The sequence below is a fragment of the Ranitomeya variabilis genome, chromosome 1, assembly GCF_051348905.1.
Source record: "Ranitomeya variabilis isolate aRanVar5 chromosome 1, aRanVar5.hap1, whole genome shotgun sequence".
Taxonomy (NCBI): Eukaryota; Metazoa; Chordata; class Amphibia; order Anura; family Dendrobatidae; genus Ranitomeya; species Ranitomeya variabilis.
Window position 1 is genome coordinate 251,364,587 of NC_135232.1, and position 20,080 is coordinate 251,384,666.

At 43.5% G+C, this 20,080-nt stretch overlaps 1 protein-coding gene across 13 annotated transcripts in view; it reads left to right on the plus strand.

Moving 5' to 3' along the window:
• LOC143812727 (E1A-binding protein p400-like) overlaps positions 1–20,080 on the plus strand; it is a 220,183-nt gene that overhangs the window by 165,832 nt on the left and 34,271 nt on the right. For 12 of the 13 annotated variants that reach the window (XM_077293327.1, XM_077293337.1, XM_077293331.1 and 9 more), the window contains 5 exons: positions 728–901; positions 2,422–2,469; positions 4,457–4,593; positions 5,475–5,531; positions 7,083–7,161. In XM_077293327.1, the coding sequence (XP_077149442.1) occupies positions 728–901; positions 2,422–2,469; positions 4,457–4,593; positions 5,475–5,531; positions 7,083–7,161 (495 nt within the window). Of the gene's footprint in view, positions 1–727; positions 902–2,421; positions 2,470–4,456; positions 4,594–5,474; positions 5,532–7,082; positions 7,162–7,470; positions 7,810–20,080 lie in introns of those variants that run through there. The other variant, XM_077293340.1, reaches the window with a different exon arrangement.

The following is a 20,080-nucleotide window of genomic DNA, read 5'->3' on the forward strand; positions in this document are numbered from 1 at the left end:
ATTCACAAAAAATATGGCCTTGTTGGATACACCCAAAGGAGACCAGGCTGTGCACTCTTGCCTTAATGGACGTTTCTGTCATTACTTTACCTTCATCAGTCACCTGGATAGAGGAGATATGTGTGGAAGTGCGCTGTGTGAAAGTCTGTAGTGTCCACTGCTAAGACAGGACACCGCTACCTATCACACAGCGCGCTTCCACACAGATCTCCTCTACCCAGATGACTGATGAAGGTCAGATATTGACCGAAACGTCCATTAAGGCAATATCATTGATTCACATTATATATATTGGTGAGTCCTATATATTGGTGAGTTTTCAGCTGATGACTATGCTTATCTGAGGCCTCATTCAGACGTCTGAGTATTTTCCGTGGTTTTCAAAGACCATTGTAGTCTATGGGGCTGTTCACATGTCTGCAGTTTTTAGCTGACTATTTGTCCATAAAACCTCACAGAGACATGTCCATTTTTTTTGTTAGCGTCACAGATGAAAATCCCCTATACAAGTCTGTGCATGAAAATGACCGACAGCCCATGGATGGCAGCAGTGCACAATTCTCCCTTGTGGCAGAACTCATTGCCACCTTTTGTAGATGGTGCCAACATATCCTTCATTCTGCGATATGCCACAGAGAGATGTTAATAGCCCTTTCTATCTGCATAAAAATGTATATTGTCAAAAATGGCTCTATAAAACTTGCTGTTTTGTCACTTGTCTTTGTAGGCTGTTAAACATCTCCTGGAGCTACCACTGAATCTAACGGTGGTGTCACCAGCTCACACCTCAAACTGGGATCTGGTCAGCGATGTGGTGAACTCCTGCAGCAGAATCTATCGATCCTCTAAACAGTGCCGCACTCGGTATGAAAATGTCATCATCCCAAGAGAAGAAGGGAAGGTAAACCCAGCTACCAGATAGAAAAAATCTAACCTTTCTTTGTTGGGCATGTACTAAGAATATTGCTCTAAACTAGTCATCTTCATCTCAGCCATAACCATACCTGTTTCAATGGAGGCGATGAGACGAGCAGCAGCAGACATGGGGTGCCACAGAGACAGCTTCATGATGATGGCGGACCCCATACATATTAGCTTGTATACAGGCAGTATCAGCCAGCAGCTGTCTAATGTGCACCACCATCTCTGGGCTGAGCACACGTGTTATTGTGTGTACAGAGTGGTCTTAGACCCTCCTGTCAGCCCCCTGATTGTGCTGGGACAAAAGTGTGAACGGAAAAGTGTCATAGTGTAGTAAGTAGAGCGGAATACCCCAATAAAATAGATTTAATATACGGAGCTGAAAACTTGTGGGAAAGTATTAGGTTCTTTAAAGGGATATTCCAGACTAAAGGTACCTTCACACTAAGCGACGCTGCAGCGATATCGACAACGATGCCGATCGCTGCAGCGTCGCTGTGTGGTAGCTGGAGAGCTGTCACACAGACAGCTCTCCAGCGACCAACGATGCCGAAGTCTCCGGGTAACCAGGGTAAACATCAGGTTACCAAGCGCAGGGCCGCGCTTAGTAACCCGATGTTTACCCTGGTTACCAGTGTAAATGTAAAAAAACAAACACTACATACTTACATTCGCATCCCCCGGCGTCCGCTTCCCTGCACTGTGTGAGCGCCGGCCCTAACAGCAGAGCGGTGACGTCACCGCTGTGCTTTGCTTTCGGCCGGCACTGACACATTCAGTGCAGGAAGCTCTGAGCAGCAACACGGACGCCGGGGGACGTGACAGACATCAGAAGGTGAGTATGTACTGTTTTTTTTTTTACTTTTACAATGGTAACCAGGTTAAATATCGGGTTACTAAGCGCGGCCCTGCGCTTAGTAACCCGATATTTACCCTGGTTACCATTGTAAAACATTGCTGGCATCGTTGCTTTTGCTGTCAAACACAACGATACACGCCGATCTGACGACCAAATAAAGTTCTGAACTTTCAGCAACGACCAGCGATATCACAGCAGGATCCAGATCGCTGCTGCGTGTCAAACACAACGATATCGCTATCCAGGACGCTGCAACGTCACGGATCGCTATCGTTATCGCTGCAAAGTCGTTTAGTGTGAAGGTACCTTAAGACATGTATTATCTATTTGCTAGATAAGTGGCAACTGTCAGACCACTATGGGTTCCATGGTAGGACCCCAATATTTACAAAAACAGGGGAATTGTATCTCCTATGCATCTCTGGGTCTCCTCTTGTCTTAAAACTTCTTCCAGGACTTGGCTGTGGCACAGAAGAGATGTAGTCATCTATCTTCGTCAATGCCAGAGACTTACATTTAGCCGTAGGGTGCTTATGACCTGACGCACCCTGCAGCTCCTCCTGGAAGATGGTTTATGTCTCAGCGTGCTCGGTACCGGTAACTATGAATGAAAGATAACCAGTGTCCCTTTTGTTCAATAGCTTATGTTTGAGGCTAACCCTAAGAAGAAAACGAAGAGTATATATAAGGTTTGTATGCATTTTCCTTCTATGTGATTTTACTATTTTGCCATAGCCCTATCTAATAATTGTAATGCTTGAGTTGTCAGATACACTTCAGACATGTGTCGGCACAGCATAATAATTCTGCTGGAAGCAAATACACAACGTTCCCCTCATCATGGAGTACTGATAAATTCCAATCATTTCCCAATTATGGCTTACCCACTGTTGTCAAGGATTAAATTAGAAATATCGCTCACTTCTACGTAAATTTAATTTATGGAGAGAAGTAATATTGGCTGTTATACATATTTCAAGGAGAATGAATTTTGCTCAATTATATCAGTATGATATGATTTATTAATAGAAAACTTTGCTCTCATTTTGTTGAGCTTTAATACCGTGGCACAGATTAATATTATACCGTATTACTAAAATACGTTTATGTAGCAATTGCTTCGAATGTTGGCGTGGATGTTTGGAGGAAACGAGCCAGTATCTGCAGCAAGCATGCAATACTATGGATTCTCTCCATAACCGGTAGCTGCATTATAATTGTGTATGAAGGTAGTGGAAAAAATAATTGGGTGTGTAGGGGCAAACGTCTCTATTATAGAAGCACTCCCACTAACATTTTTATTGTTTAAATGTGTGTATGTGCAAAAGTAAAAAAAAAAAAAAAAAAATGTATGGTATCACTGAGTTTATAAGAGTCAAAAGTAACAAAATATTAAATTAATTAACAGATATGGTATAAATGCCGTAAAAAGAAATAAAATCGAAACGTGTACCCTTTCAAGTCTATGGGTGCTTGTAAAACATCGGACTGTACTCGGATGTCATCTGAGTGCAGTCTGGTTTTCGCAGACACAGACTATGGAGAAGATGCGAGAGAATCGGATCACTGTAAACTGACACTCGGATTAAACTTTGATCAGAGTTTGAGCCTAGTGTCATTACCAATCGATCCGATTCTCTCAGAAGAGAGAATCATTGCTCATGTGAGCGAGCCCTTAAACTCCGTTTCCTCCTTCCTAGCCTGATTGACAGTTCTTCAGTGTTCTCCTGCTGCTGAGATCTCACATTGCTCAGGACAAGCTGAATCTGTCAATCAGGCTGTCAGTACAACCTACATCTGTCAATCAAACTGGGTGGGCAGAGATCAAATAAACTTGGACTCATGAGCTGCTTCACTCTTTAGCTAAACACATACACCGATCTTTTTATTGTCAGGATAAGTAAGTACACCAGGTCAAGTTAATCAGATCAGGGATGAATCTGTTTAATAATTGGTGATATTTTCCCCTTTAAAGATTTTTTAAAATGCTATATAAATATACTTTTCAGTGGTACAATTTGATACATAAAAATAAAGGGCTGTTCGTGTTCAATCACATTATGCAAAACATTGCGATAATGTAAGACAAGCAAAGTTAACTACCAATTCTCAATTACCAACTCATTGTAAATTCTATAATAACAGATGTGCAATTATCTGAGGGTACGATGGGAACGTTCACTCGCTTCCAGCATCCCTTGTATTTTACAGCAGTCGGGTAGATTATTTCCCTATTATAATATAACAGCTACTGTATCTTATTTATGACAAGATGGCATTGGGAAACGAAGCGTAAGGACAACCACTGGATGTAATTAAAACCTATAAAAGATATTTATACTCGTTTTGTATAAAAAGAATTACGGTAAATTCATGTTTCTCATTAAAAAAAATACTCCAGAGAAAACTTTTATTGCCCAAACCGTTCTAAATATGTGTATAGTGTAGCCTTGTTGTATTACAATACTTAGTGATCGCTGTCTTGCCGGTTTCCGGCGCCGCTGCGTTTCTCTACTGACCCATGTGACTCCAAATCCGACTCGCAGTCTCAAAAAAGGGTTTATGTGGGGACTGGATGTCTTCTTTACAATGTAAGTCTATGGAGACTCAGAATGAGAAACTATAGTTCAAAGCCAGAGACTAAACTAGTCTAATGTGTTGGCCTCTTATCTTCAGACTAAGAACAGTCGCCCTCTCAGGACGAGTCAGATCTATGCCCAGGATGAAGGTGTAACACACACACAACTGTACACAAACCGCTTTGACCTGATGAAAATGACAGCGGGGAAGAGGAGCCCACCCATTAAACCGCTGTAAGTTTGGAAGTTCTTCTTAATAATCAAGATCACAGTATTCATTCAGTGCTGGTATTTATGGCACGTGGTCTTCAACCTATTCGACCACTTGTCTTAAAGTGGCCCTCCTACTTTAAATGTCAGTGGTTTCTTTAAGTTCAGATTAATTGTAAATGTTGTTTTTCTGATACAGTCTGCCATGTTCTATGTAGAGCCATAAAATTAAATATTAAACCCACTCGGCGCAGCCTTCTGCATACAGATTTTATTAAATTCAGTAAGTAATTCATCTTTGATCAGCTTCTAAAATCCCGCTCTGCACCCCAGTGGTGAGACAGACAGAGGCAATCTTATAACTTTAAGGTTATATGCACATGGAGTTTATTGAGGAGTCTTTTGGAGCGGTTTTAAAGATGCCTGAAAAATTGCTGGAAAAAATGCTTGAAAAACTTATAAATTCATCTCTATTGTAAAATTACTCTCTCGTGTTCAGTCTTTTCTTCCGCTACAAGCTTTAAAGCCTCGGGTGGAAAGCGCTCTAAATTAGGCACTGTCTGATTAAAAGGCTGCAAAAAAAAACAAACGCTCCAGTGAGGGGGAAAAAAAACGAAAAACTTTCCCAAAGACTTGAAATATTTTGAAGCCGCATGAAAAGGCAAAATACATCTCTTACAGCTCCCCAAGGAAGAAGCGTTTTCTGAGGTAGTTTCCAGTAGAAAGTGCGCCGTTTATAACCACCTCCAAAAAGCCTCTGTGTGCACAGAACCAAACTGCCTTTCTCCTAATACTGAACTCTTGATAGTATGAATTTCTGGAAGGTGTCAAAATCACAGCATGCGGTGTAATATTAATATCTAATATATTCAGTTTAATATTATTTTTCATATTTTACGTTTCAGATTGGGAATGAACCCATTTCAGAAAAATCCAAAGCATGCCTCTGTACTTGCTGAAAGGTAATTATCGGAAGGGAATCCTCTACGCACCATGGAAAACATACTCATGCTACCGTACCATTATTCCATTTGTAACTTGGATATACCGTATATACTCAAGTATAAGCCAAACCGCTTATAAGCCGAGGCACACAAACACATTCTACTTACCTTCCCTGCGTGCCCTCACTTCATCTCATTCCGGCCCCAGCAGCTCTTTCTGCCGAGCGATCACGTGTCCCACTCATTAAGGTAAGAAATCTTCACTCCACGCCTATGGGAGTTGAGAGACGTGAATATTCATTACCTTAATGAGCGGGGGACACTGCTGGCACCAGCCGGAATGAGATGCAGTGAGGGCGCACAGGGAAGGTACAGTATGTAGGATGTGTGCTGGAAGGCTGCGGCTGTAACTGTGCGCTATAAGAGAAATTAATATTCATTGCCAGCGTACCGCTGCTCCCCCTCCCTCGCTTTCTTTCTGGGACAACGACTCGTGTATAAGCCGGGGGGGGGGGGGGGGGTTTGGCGCGTTTTCAGCACACAAAAAAATGTGCTGAAAAACTCAGCTTATACACGAGTAAGTATGGTATCTGATATTGGTCACCTAAGCCCTTGGGTGCAAGGAAGATGCTAGGTGAACATGATTTGTGTCTGCCCAGCCTTCCTCTGTATACAGATCCCAGCTAATGGCAATCTGTTACCTGGCAGCCATTAGACCATTATTGTACGTCATTTGCATATAGAAAATCTGAAGTCCAAAGGAAATGTACAGGAAAAAACAGTGAAGAAAAAAAACAAACAAACCTTTGAACAAATGTCTAAAAGTTAAAAAAATAAATTCTAAATTGAAAAGTGAAAGACAGCTATGAAATGAAAACCTGTAATAACCCTTTATAAATACATAAATACCATATATGAATGCATCCATATTGCATAAATGTTACCCCAAATGTAAAAATGCTGCATTTTCCCTAGTTTACAGCTGCAATAACATTATTGTGCGCCGGTACTTTGTGCCCTTTCACAGATCCAACATGCCACATAGAATTAGTATTTTCTTGAGTTTTATAGTAATAATGCATGTTGGGCAAAGCCCGAATATCTGGGATCCTTGTACAGGGGAGAGGATTATACTGTTGTAGAAATTAATTATTTTAAATTATAAAGGGAAAAATCATATTCCTTCTGATTTTCCCCATATATACTAGTTGGGTTTTGTTACTATTTATTTACATCTGTAAAAAGTAAAAACATGTATTTGACTAATACACAGAACAGCGGTGCACACATTGGCTAAGGGTCTCCGGTTCCGAACTTGATAGCCTCATAGACACATATTCACATGGATGTGTAAATGCGGCATAAAACATTTAGAAAATATCCTCCTTACAATATATCATTCTATATGGGGTAATTTTGCTGTAGACATTAAGGCATCTGAAGACCATGGTCTTGGAAGGTTTTTTTTTCTTTTAAGAAATGGTGCTCTCCCTTGTTCTTAGTAATGTGTGCAGTTTTTAATACTTTGGTCATAACAGAATTAATTTAGTGCACTTCTTTCACTTCCAGTGGAATAAATTATGATAAACCTCTACCACCTATTCAAGTGGCCTCTCTAAAAGCTGAGCGCATTGCCAAGGAAAAAAAGGTATGTATACCCCATTGGTCTTGGAGAATAAACATCTACCCAGAAGATGATCATATAGCTCACTGTTTCCCAAATTCCAGTCCTCCCTGCCCTCACAGGTCATGTTTTCAGGAGTTCCTAAGTATTGCACAAGTGAGAGAATTCCTGATGCCTTGAGGATACTTCCACCACCTGGCGATACTAAGGAAACCCTGAGAAATTCATATGTTTGGGGTTGTGAAGACTGGAGTTATAGCCAGATAATATCTAGTAATAATTTGTGGCAAAAAAACTTTTTATGACTTGCATCATATTTATTATGTGTTTTAGACACTTTCTGCTCCTTCTCCAGCAAAGAGGCATGGATTAGTAAAAGTGGATGTGGCATCACTGAATGGAGTGTTGTCTGCTGTGTAATATTGTGCATTAAAAATTTACCAAAATTTTAATTGGCCACTGACTATTTGTAAGAAATGCTAGTACTCCCTATCCTATTGTTTCTACCCCTTGTACGTGACGTCTTTGTTGTCTTATATGTTTGGTTCATCCCCTATAAAGTTGAATCTTCCATGCTACATTTATTGTATTTCTTAATCATACATCTTTTCTATTCTGTATGAAAGATGATATAAGTTACGTTGAAAACTTTAAATAAAAATTTTTGGAAACTAAAAATGTACCAACATTTAGATGCAATTTTATGGCTCAAAGTAAGCCAAGTAATAGGCGGTATAAACTTAAGCTGCATTTACACTGTAAGATAATGGTGGCGTTGTTAAAAAGGATTGTTTCACAATTATCTTGCTGTGTACCCAGGCTTCCAATTACCCAATGAACAAGCTGATACATTGGGTGAAATGATCTTTTGTGCTGTGTTCTCAATGATGCATCGTCCTGTGTAAACAGGACTTGCACTACCCAGAACAATGACAGCACTGTGCGATTTTTATTTTTATTTTTTTTTTAACAGATCATTCAGTGCATATCTTTTACTTTGGTCTGCAGGTGTAAACAGGCATTTAGACGACCGACCGCATATCGGTAAATGTTTACTGATCAGAGCTCGTATCATCTCAGTCAATATAAATGGACCCTTAGACTAGACAAGTATAAATTTGATAAATCTGGCACATTCTAAGACTACCTAGTCTAAATTTTCATCATCTAAGGCTGGGTTCACATTGCGTTTACAGCAGCCCGTTCAACACATACGGTAACGGGCTGCTGTAAACGCAAGTGCCAGTATGGCAGCACGCTAGCGCAGATAGAGCATCTGCTAGCTCTATCTGCGCTAGCAGTGACGGACCCGGAAACGCTGCAGCCCGCGTCTCCGGGTCCATCACTCAGCGACAGCACATGGCTAGCGCACGCCCATTATGGGCATGCGCTAGTGATGCGTCCGACATTGGAGTCAATGGCGGCGTTTACAGACTACGTTACACCGCGTTATGTGTCTTCTTGGCATAGAAAAAGCATACCAACAGGTGCCTCAGAGTCTTGTATAGCGATACACCCCCGAGTCTCTTATCTGGTTCAAGAGAACACTCTGGCCTTGTAGCAGAACATAAACAATAGCCTAGTTGAATAACAGAAGTGTGAACAACAAGATAAAGTTACTTCATGGCAGCTATAACCTTTTACCTAATTAAATAACAGAATTTATCTTTAAGCAACAAGAAAATGGAGTCAAAAGCACAAAATGGAGAATCTTTCTTAATTTCTTCCTTCACACTGGGAGCAGATGTCATATGACCACAAATAAGCAATTTGCACACTTACGGCTACATTGCAACTAGACTGTGTCCGGCCTCGCATGTGACTGCATTTATGCAAATCACATACAGTCATGGCTGAAAGTGTTGGCACTCTTGAAAATGTTCCAGAAAACAAAGTATTTTTCCCAGAAAATTATTGCAATTACTCATGTTTTTGTTCTAAACATGTTATAGGAACAGTACAAATAGACAAAGAAAAAATGCAATTTGGAGATATTTTCACAAAAATCCCAATAAATTGGTAGGATGGAATTGTTTGCACCTTTCCAAAATTGTGAGTAAGCAACTTTTCTTTATGGCTTCATAACAGGTAAACATGGGGGTATTCTGCTGTCACTAGGAGGCTGACACTAGGCAAAAAAATACCTCCTCCTCAGCAGTATATACTCACCAACTGGCACAAAGGGTAACAGGGTGCAACTTCTTACCCTGATTTCGCAAGTAAAGTGACCGAGAGAACAGGTTTGTGCCATCCATGTTGTACCCTCTCTGGACTGCGGGGCAGGGGCTTACCCCTGACTCTTCAAGCGTGTTTCAGGGCAGTTTGTGGCAGAAGCTCCTTGCCTTTTCCCCACCCCAGCCCTGTACTTGGAGCGGTGCTGGGAAGAAGACAGTTGTCATTCCTCAGTGATCGCTCTCACCCCTCCCAACCGAGGTCAAAACCGTCTTCTGCACCGTCTGGGCACACAACAGGTTGCGGGAAGGAGGACTCTTTTTTTTTTCCAGTGACCCCCCTCGTCCCCTGGGAACTCCTGATGCCATCCTCTGGTTTGAGAAGAGGGAGTAGGGACCTCGGACAGACAGGTACTCCTTTTTCTCTGCAGTCCCTCTTCAATCGGTGGGCCTTTTTTTCTAGCCCACTCCCTTTCTCTTTCTGTTTCCCACTTTGGCAGTATTGCAGCTCCAGCCGTAACCCCACAATGACAATCCCACAGAACCTGTCTCCCCATCAGGCGCACAGACCTGCTCAGAAAGGGATTCTTCTTATTCGGAACCAGAAGGCTCTGTGCAGGCTGTTGTTTTTTGTTTTTTTTTACCTCCTAGACGTAGCCCTCCTCAGCAGCCCTTCCTCAGCCCCAGGCTACTACATATACACAGATCCAGGGAGTCTCGCTCTCATTCCTTCCTCACTATCATTCACTCCGCCTTTGCCCTGTGCAAAAAGAAGTGGCCCACAGGTCAGGCATGGACCTTCTGCCCGAATTGCTGTTGCCGCCATTCCACCATGTAGGCCTCACAGGAGCCCCCTCGCCGAACTGGGGGGGGGGGGGGGGTGAGAGCACAAGCCTTCCTACCTAGTGGGCTGATGCCATTTCTCAATCTGTGTCTGGCCTAACCAAGGTATCCCAGTCTCTGGTACAGGTCTAAGAACGTTTACCCAACCTTCAAACTGCCACCAGTGCTCTAATTGTTTCTCAGGAGGAATTGCAGTCCAAGAAGTGGCCTCATTCCAGCTATTCATCTGGTTCCCCTTCCCCTTCTACATCCTTCAGGATGCCCTTGGTATCTCCCTCCTCCTTTCCTCCTGAGGTGGCCCTAGGGTCTGACCTTGCTTACAAATCAGACTCTGATCCTGACACAGACCACGTTTACAAGATCCAGGATATGGTCGACAGCCTCATATCTGCCATCAATCAGACCCTCGATATTAAGGAGGAAGATTGTCGTTCCCTGATCACTCTGTCTTATTCATAAAGGCAAAATGGCCACTCCGGGACTTTTTTTAACCACAAGGAAGTTGAGGCTTACCAAACAGTGGGAACACCTGGAAAAGCACTTCGCTGGTAGGAAATAGTTAGCTATCTTACATCCTTTTGGTTCTGATCTCCTTGGCAAATGGGCAGATTCCCTGACCTTGGATCCACCAGTCTTACACCTGTCTGCCAACACTGTTCTGTCACTCCCTGATGGTTTGTCTTTCAAGGACTCTACTGACAGACAGATCGAAGCCCTAGCCAAGTCTGCCTTTGAGGTTGTTAGAGCCTCTCTTTGTCCGCTTTTGCTTCTACATGGGTAACCAAGTCGATCTGTGACTGGGATAAACTCAGGTCATCTTATCAGTGGCCTTGTGGAATCATCTGGCTGATTTTGCAGAGCAGATTGCTCACACAGGAAAATATTTGCTCGCTGCGTCTCTTGACGCTGCCAACTGTCCTGCCTGTGTCATTAGCAATATTGTAGCCATGCGCAGAATACTCTATCTCAAGGTCTGGAATAAGGACACGATATCTAAAAAGTCTACCTTCCCTTCCAGAGATAACGAGTGGATCAGCTCATCTCTGATGCCACCGGCGGTAAGAGTACCTACCTCTCTTCCTCAGCCTAGGCCTGAATGTCCACGTGCCAGGAGACGTCCTCTCCAATTTTGATCCTTTCAGTGGTTTTCCTCCTCCGAGACCGATCTCCTGCCAAGAGAGAGAGTAGTAAGCCTTCCTTCAAACCCACCCCGGCTTGGTGCCCAAAAGATCGCTCTGTCAAGCTGTCAGGATACCGATCCAATAGACTCTTTTCTGGATGACAGGTCACCCCCACCTGACTAGCCTCTGCTCACAGAGTGTTTACAAAGGTCAAACTCTGACAGCGGCATTTAACAAGCGTTTCCAACCATCGGGCCGGAAATGCGCGCACCGATGACCCCGTCACGTGATCGGGGGTCATCGGAGCGTTGGCATAACAACCAGAGGTCTTCTGAAGACCTCTATAGTTGTTGATGCCAGATTACTGTGAGCGCCACCCTGTGATCGGCGCTCATAGCAATGCAGTAATTCAGCTACATAGGAGCGATCTGAGCATCGCTCCTATGTAGCAGAGCCGATCCAGTTGTGCCAGCCTCTAGCCTCCCAATGAAGGCTATTGAAGCATGGCAAAAGTAAAAAAAAAAAAGTTAAAAAAAATGAAATAAATAAAAAAAATATAAAAGTTTAAATCACCCGATTTCGCTCCACTCAAAATAAAACAATAAAAAAAAAAAATCAAACCTACACATATTTGGTAGCGCCGCGTTCAGAATCGCCTGACCTATCAATAAAAAAAAAAGGATTAACCTGATCGCTAAATGGCGTAGCGAAAAAAAAATCAAAACACCAGAATTAAGTTTTTTGGGTCGCCACGACATTGCATTAAAATGCAATAATGGGCGATCAGAAGAATGTATCTGCACCAAAATAGTATAATTAACACCGTCAGCTCAGCACCCAAAAAAATAAAGCCCTCACTCGACCCCATAAGTTTGGAATTTTTTTTCATCGCTTAGGTAAAAAAGAACCTAGACATGTTTAGTGTCTATGAACTCGTAATGACCTAGAGAATCATAATGGCAGGTCAGTTTTAGCATTTAGTGAACCTAGCAAAAAAGCCAAACAAAAAACAAGTGTGGGATTGCACTTTTTTTGCAATTTCACTGCACTTGGAATTTTTTTCCCGTTTTCTAGTACACGACATGGTAAAACCAATGGTGTCGCTCAAAACTACAACTCGTAACGCAAAACCGAAAACAGCTGGAGTCATGAAGGGGTTAACCTAGTTTTGAGATTTCTTCAGGGACCTCCCTTTGAACCAATTCAAAACATCGTGTCCTCCCTCTCTCCTGAAAGGTTACCTTCTTGGTTGTGATAAATTCTATCAGACGGGTCTCAGTATTAGCAGTTCTCTCTTGCCACTCTCCTTTCCTCATCTTCCACCAGGACAAGGACTATGATCTGTTCCTTCATTCCTTCCCAGGGTAGTCCCCCCGTAGCATTTCAACGAGGATATCGTCCTTCCTTCATTTTGCCCATCCCCTGGAAACGACTCTCTACAAACTGGACCTAGCCAGAGCCCTACATCTCTACCTCTCAAGGACAGTATCCTTCAGACGTTTTGAGGCCTTGTTTATCATTCCTGATGGTTGCCGCAAAAGACTCCCTGCTTCCAAGTCTACTATCACCCCCTGGATCTGCTTGACTATACTGGAGGCTTATCGAATTAAAGATAGACCACCACTCCTATTCTAGGAGTTAGGGCTCACTCTACCCGTGTGGTAGGGGCCTCCTGGGTCATTTGCCACAAGGCCTCTGCAACCTATATTTGCAAGTCTGCCACCTGGTCATCCCTTCATATATTTGCAATATTCTACAGGATACATACCTACGCCTCAGCTGATGCTGCCTAGGTGGAAAGATGCAGCAAGGGACGGTCGCCCGCTGTCCGACCTGAATGGAGCACGATATTCTGTTCCCTCTTTTAGGACATGCCATGGTTACCTGTGTCCCCCAATTAAGTGATAAAGAAATATTTTTGGTCCTCGTCGTAAAATTTTTGAAGCATCTGCCCTTGTTTGTGCCTCTATTGGGCCTGTGTGTTATTTGTTGTTGCTTCTCCTACTTCTTTTTCACTAACTGATGAACTTTGTGCCAGTCAGTGTACCCTGCTGAGGAGGAGCTAACCCTTTTTTTGCCTATTGTCAGCCTCCTAGGGAAAGCAGCATTCACTCATGGTTACCGGTTTCCCCCAATGAAGGCTCCAGAAAGAGATTTTACTATGAATACCAAAAAGCCTTCTTTTTTCAAGCATGTAATGCTCCTTCAAGCTCACCTCTGGCAAGTAACAGGTGTGGGCTATATGAAAATCACACCTGTAATCCGATAAAAAAGGGAGAAGTTGACTCAGAGTTTGCATTGTGTGTCTGTGTGTGCCACAGTAAGCATGGAGAACTGAACGAGGAGAAGAGAACTGTCTGAGGGCTTGAGAGCCAAAACTGTTGAAAAATATCAGCAATTTCAAAGTTACAAGTCCATCGCCAGAGATCTTGATGTTCCTTTATCCACGGTGCGCAATATAATGAAGAAGTTTAAAACCCATGGCACTGTATCTAATCTCCCTGGACATAGACGGCAGAGAAAAATTGATGAATGGTTAGAATGCAGGATAGATCGGATGGTGGATAAGCAGCCCCAATCAAGTTCCAGAGAAATTCAAGCTGTCCTGCAGGCTCAGGGTGCATCAGTGTCCCTGCAAACGATCCATTGACATTTGAAATAAATGAAATGCTATGACAGCAGACAGAGGAGGACCTCACTGCTGACACAGAGACATAAAAAATCTGGACTCCAGTTTGCCAAAATGTACGGGAGTAAGCCGAAATCCTTCTGGGAAAGGGTTTTGTGGACAGATGAGACCAAGATAGAGCTGTTTGGTAAAGCACATCATTCTACTGTTTAAGAAAACGGAATGAGGCCTACAAAGAAAAAAAACACAGTACCTACAGTAAAATGTGATTCAAAGATGTCCTAGAGTTGGGTGCCTTAACTGTGTGCAAGACATCATGAAATCTGAAGATTACCTAAGGATTTTGGGTCACAGTGTAGTTCTTAGAGTCAGAAAGCTAGGTTTGCGTCTTAGCTTATGGTGTAATAATTATAGGGGATAACTCAGGAGACTCTTTGCTTAGAACAAGACAACTACAGGACACAGTTTTATAAGTGGTAAAGTCTATATTATCACACGGTGATTCAAACATGTGAAGAGAGAAACTCAAGTCCACAACACTTGGTGCAAATAATAAACGCAGCTTAGTAGTCTTCAGAGAAAAATGCAATCAAGCAGAAAGTCTATGAAGCACAGTTATTCTTGAGGATACTTGACACGAATAAATCCTTGTCTTAGTCCAGACACAGATAGATATGCTTATAGGCAGTTCAAATCATATCTAAGCTCAACCACGGAGGCCTGGATAATAGTCTCAGGTTATAGCAAAGCAGCAGCAGCTTACATGTCCAGTAAATGCAGATGAAGTAAACATGAGCAGCAGATGACGGAGGATTACTGGAAACTTGTGTATGCAGCAGGAACTCAGAGCAGAGTAGCAGGATCACCACACAGGTTCACAGGAGCAGGTGTATAGCCAGGGAGTAATCAGAGGTCAGGAGCTGGATGCAAGGCAGAATTCTCTAGCACAGACTGAAGGCTGGGGTGGAGTTTTATAGCAGGAAGACACCGTGCACATGAGACCAAAGACGCCATCTTGGAAGAGGGCAGTAATGCACAAAAGGTAAAAGATGTTCAGAGTCCTGACATTACTCCCTCCTTAGAAGCGGCCTCAGGACGATCCTGGACCTGGTTTCTCAGGGAATCTTTGATGAAAACGAGAGATCTTCTGTTGGGCATTGATGTTTTCCACAGGTTCCCAAGAGTCTTCCTCAGGGGGATATCCCTGCCATCTTATCAGATATTGGAGCCGATTCCTGCGAATCCTGGAATCAATAATTTCCTCCACCACAAATTGTTCTTGCCCATCAATCACCACAGGCTGCGGAGGTGGCACAACACGTCCCTGGAAGGTATTAGGAGATACAGGCTTTAGTAAAGATACATCAAAAACTGGGTGTACCTTCATTGTCCTAGGCAGCTTCAGCCGGCAGTCCACAGAGCTCACAATACCGTTGATCTTGAAAGGGCCAATGAATTTCTGTCCAAGTTTTTGTGAAGGAACGTTTAACTTCAGATTCTTAGTTGCTAACCACACGGAATCTCCTACCTTGAACATGGGTGCAGGTTTACGGAATCTATCAGCTGATCTCTTATAACGTTCTTGAGCTGTGGTCAGGGATTCCTTCAGAACCTCCAGATTTTGTCTCATCGCAGTCAGCCTTTCCTCCACTGCCGGAACCGGAGAATTAATTGGAGACCTAGGTAAAATACACGGATGATAACCCAGATTGGCAAAGAAAGGTGTAAATTTAGTGGAGGCGCTCTGAGAATTATTATATGAAAATTCGGCTAACGGCAACAACTCCAACCAATCATCCTGGAGATGGCTGACATAGCATCTTAGATATTGTTCCAGCGTCTGGTTGGTACGCTCAGTCTGACCATTTGTCTGGGGATGGTAAGCAGAAGAGAGACAGGCAATATTGAGTGCAGAGCAAAACCCCTTCCAGAATCTTGAAGTGAACTGTACTCCACGGTCAGAGATGATCTCATCCGGAACCCCGTGCAACCGAAAGACATTCTGTATAACCAAGTTCAGTGTATCTTTAGCTGAGGGGAGGCCGGTGCACGGAACAAAATGAGCAGCTTTAGTCAGGCGATCAACTACCACCATGATTGTATTCATGCCCCCTGATGTAGGCAGCTCCACAATAAAGTCCATTGATATAGACCCCCAAGGGCGGGACGGAACCGGTAATGGTTGTAGAAGACCCGTAGGTGCCACATGAGGAGTCTTGTAACGGGCACATACCTCGCAAGAGAGAACATAGTCCTTGGTATCCTTCAGGCAAGTTGGCCACCAGAAGAATCGGCTCAGGAACTCTTGTGTGTTCTGTACCCCCTGTGACCAGCCAACTTGGAGTCATGTACCAACTTGAGGATCTGCAGACGGACGACCTCTGGGACGTAGATACGTCGATCTCTGAACCACATGCCACCCTTAAAGACAAGATTAATATCCACAGGTGGGTTGGCCAGAAATACATCACCTTCATAGGCCTTCCACAAGTCCTGATCCTTCCAAGTCCTGCACTCTTTCCACAAGTCCTGATCGTGGATAACTTCGATGAAATTGGCATCAGATAGAATGGTCTTGGACGGGGCTCCAGGTACGGAATCCGCAGCATGGATTCGGGATAAAGCATCAGCCTTCCCATTACGAGAACCTGGACGGTACAAGATAACAAAGTTAAATTGATTTAAAAATAAGTTCCAACGAGCCTGACGAGGAGAAAGACATCTAGCGGATCTAAGGATCTCTAAATTGCGATGGTCAGTTAGTACTATGATCTGTCTTGCAGCTCCTTGCAGATGATGCCTCCATTCTTTGAAAGCCGCAATAATAGCCAGCAATTCCTTATCTCCCACGTCGTAATTTGAACTGCCTATAAGCATATCTATCTGTGTCTGGACTAAGACAAGGATTTATTCGTGTCAAGTATCCTCAAGAATAACTGTGCTTCATAGACTTTCTGCTTCATTGCATTTTTCTCTGAAGACTACTAATTCTAAAAAAAAACACAAGGATGTAGCAGACCCTTCCTTCCAGTTCTTTGGGAGAGAATAGCCCCCAAAGCATTATCAGAAGGGTCCACCTCCACTATGAAAGGTTGTGTTGGATCTGGGTGTATCAACAGCGGTGCTGATGTGAAACTGATCTTAAGCCGATCAAAAGCTTCTTGCGCCTGTGATGACCACTTAAAGGGCTTTTCCTTCTTTGTCAAGGAAGTAATGGGACGGACAATATCAGAAAAATTGCGAATGAAGCGTCTGTAGAAATTTGCAAAACCAATAAAACGTTGGACCTCCTTAATGTTCTTGGGTACCGGCCAGTCAAGGATAGCCTGAATCTTACCAGATTCCATGTTCAGCCCCTGGGGAGAGATGATATAACCTAAGAACTGTATCTCAGAACGATGGAACTCGTATTTCTCCGGCTTAATATACAGATGGTTCTCTTTCAGACGTCTTAAAACAGTTTTGACATGTTCTTCATGTTCCTGTAGAAAGTCAGAAAAGATAAGTATATCGTCCAAATAGATCACTACAAACTGGTCCAACAAATCTCTGAAAATGTCATTAGCAAGGTGTTGAAATGTTGCAGGGGCGTTACAAAGCCCGAAGGGCATCACAAGAGATTCAAAGTGTCCATACCGGCATCTGAATGCTGTCTTCCACTCATCCCCTGGACGAATACGCACCAAATTATAAGCCCCACGAAGATCCAGTTTAGAGAACACCTTAGCATGGCGGACTCTTTCCAGTAATTCGGGAATCAGAGGCAAAGGGTAACGGTTTCGTACGGTTACCTTATTGAGTTCTCGATAGTCAACACAGGGTCTCAGGGTCCCATCCTTCTTCTTTACAAAAAAGATAGGTGCCCCTGCTGGTTAGGAAGAAGGACGTATGAAGCCTTTGGCCAGATTTTCATCAATATACTCTTTTAAGGCTTGAAGCTCAGGTGCCGCCAAAGGGTATACGTTACCAAAAAGAGTGGCTGCCCCGGGAAGCAGCTCAATGGGACAGTCATAATGCCTGTGTGGAGGAAGCTGATCTGCATTCTTCTTGTCACAGATGTCAGAGAACTTTTTATAAGCTGGAGGTAAAGAAAATACCTGTACATGTGGTTCCGTAGTCGTGGACTCAGGGACCGCTTCTGTTAACGCTGAGTTGCTCCTTGTTGGGAAGATAATATCCTTGGTCTCCCAGTTGATATTTGGGTTCTGAGAACGCAACCAAGGAATGCCTAAAATCACAGGAAAATGAGGAGAAGAAATTAGCAAGAAAGAAAGTTGCTCCTGATGATTAGGCTCCAACAAAATTTCAAGGGGTACGGTCTCCTGATCCACAGGCCCAGAGATTAAAGGTGACCCATCCACTGTTTCCATGGTAATTGGAGAGACGCTTTGCTGAATTTTAATACCATGTTCCTTGGCAAATGCGACATCCATGAAATTTCCACCTGCACTAGAGTCAATCATAGCTGAACTGGAAATCCACTGTCCTGAACACAGGATCTTAATAGGGAGAGAACAGTGAGAGTTCTTTTCCTTCAGCTCCTTGGGGGGTGAAGTCATAGAAAGTGAATGGAATACAGCGTTTAAAGGCAGGCTACATTCAGAGATGTCAGATTCATCATCACAGTTGTCATACTCCCCTATTGCTGCTAGCACCTTGTTAGGCCGACTGTTATGATCTGGTGACCTTGGAGCCGCATGAAACTTTCTCTGGAGTCGGTGGAACCTGTTACTGACCGCAAATCCTGAACTAACACCGCAACTAGAAGTAGCCGTGGGGTGTGCCTAACATACCCTAGACACCTCGACACAGCCGGAGAATTAAATACCCCTATAGATGGAAATAGGAATGCTACCTTGCCTCAGAGCAGACCCCCAAAGGATAGGCAGCCCCCCACGAATAATGACTGTGAGTAGGAGAAGAATAGACACACGCAGGTAGAAAACAGGATTTAGCAAAAGAGGCCACTCTAGCTAAATAGGAAAGGATAGGACAGATTACTAGGCGGTCAGTATAAAAACCCTTCCAAAAATATCCACAGCAGATAATACAAAAAGTTCCACAATCTAACTAAAGACATGGAACGTATATCTGCCACTCCAGAGAATCCAACAAGACTGAAAAAATACTGACACAATCTAAGCTGGACAAGAAAACACAAAGAATAGCACTGAATTGTGAAGCACACAACATGTGTGCCACAGGAAAAAAAAACCAGACACTTATCTTTGCTGATTTGGCAGAAAGGCAGGAGGAACCAGGCAGAGGTCCTACACCTCCCAACAACAATTGACAACTGGCAAGGACTAATGAATCCTGCACACCTAAATACCCCAGTCAGAACTGCAATCAGCAGATACACCTGACCAGGACTGCAACTCAGGGGCAACTGCATTACCACCTACAACCACCGGAGGGAGCCCAAAAGCAGAATTCACAACAGTACCCCCCCTTGAGGAGGGGTCACCGAACCCTCACCAGAGCCCCCAGGCCGATCAGGACGAGCCAGATGAAAAGCATGAACCAAATCAGCAGCATGGACATCAGAAGCAAAAACCCAAGAATTATCCTCCTGACCATAACCCTTCCATTTGACAAGGTACTGAAGCCTCCGCCTCGAAAAACGAGAATCCAAAATCTTCCCAACCACATACTCCAACTCCCCATCAACCAAAACAGGGGCCGGAGGATCAACAGAGGGAACAACGGGCACCACATATTTCCGCAATAAAGATCTATGGAAGACATTATGGATAGCAAAAGAGGCCGGAAGCGCCAATCGAAAAGACACCAGATTAATAATCTCAGAAATCCTATAAGGACCAATAAACCGAGGCTTAAACTTAGGGGAAGAGACCTTCATAGGAACATGACGGGAAGACAACCAAACCACATCCCCAACCCGAAGCCGGGAACCAACACACCGACGACGGTTAGCAAAACGTTGAGCCTCCTCCTGAGACAACACCAAATTGTCCACCACATGAGCCCAAATCTGCTGCAACCTGTCAACCACAGAATCCACACCAGGACAGTCAGAAGGCTCAACCTGCCCAGAAGAAAAACGAGGATGAAAACCAAAATTACAAAAAAAAGGCGAAACCAAAGTAGCCGAACTAGCCCGATTATTAAGGGCAAACTCGGCCAATGGCAAAAAGGCCACCCAATCATCCTGATCG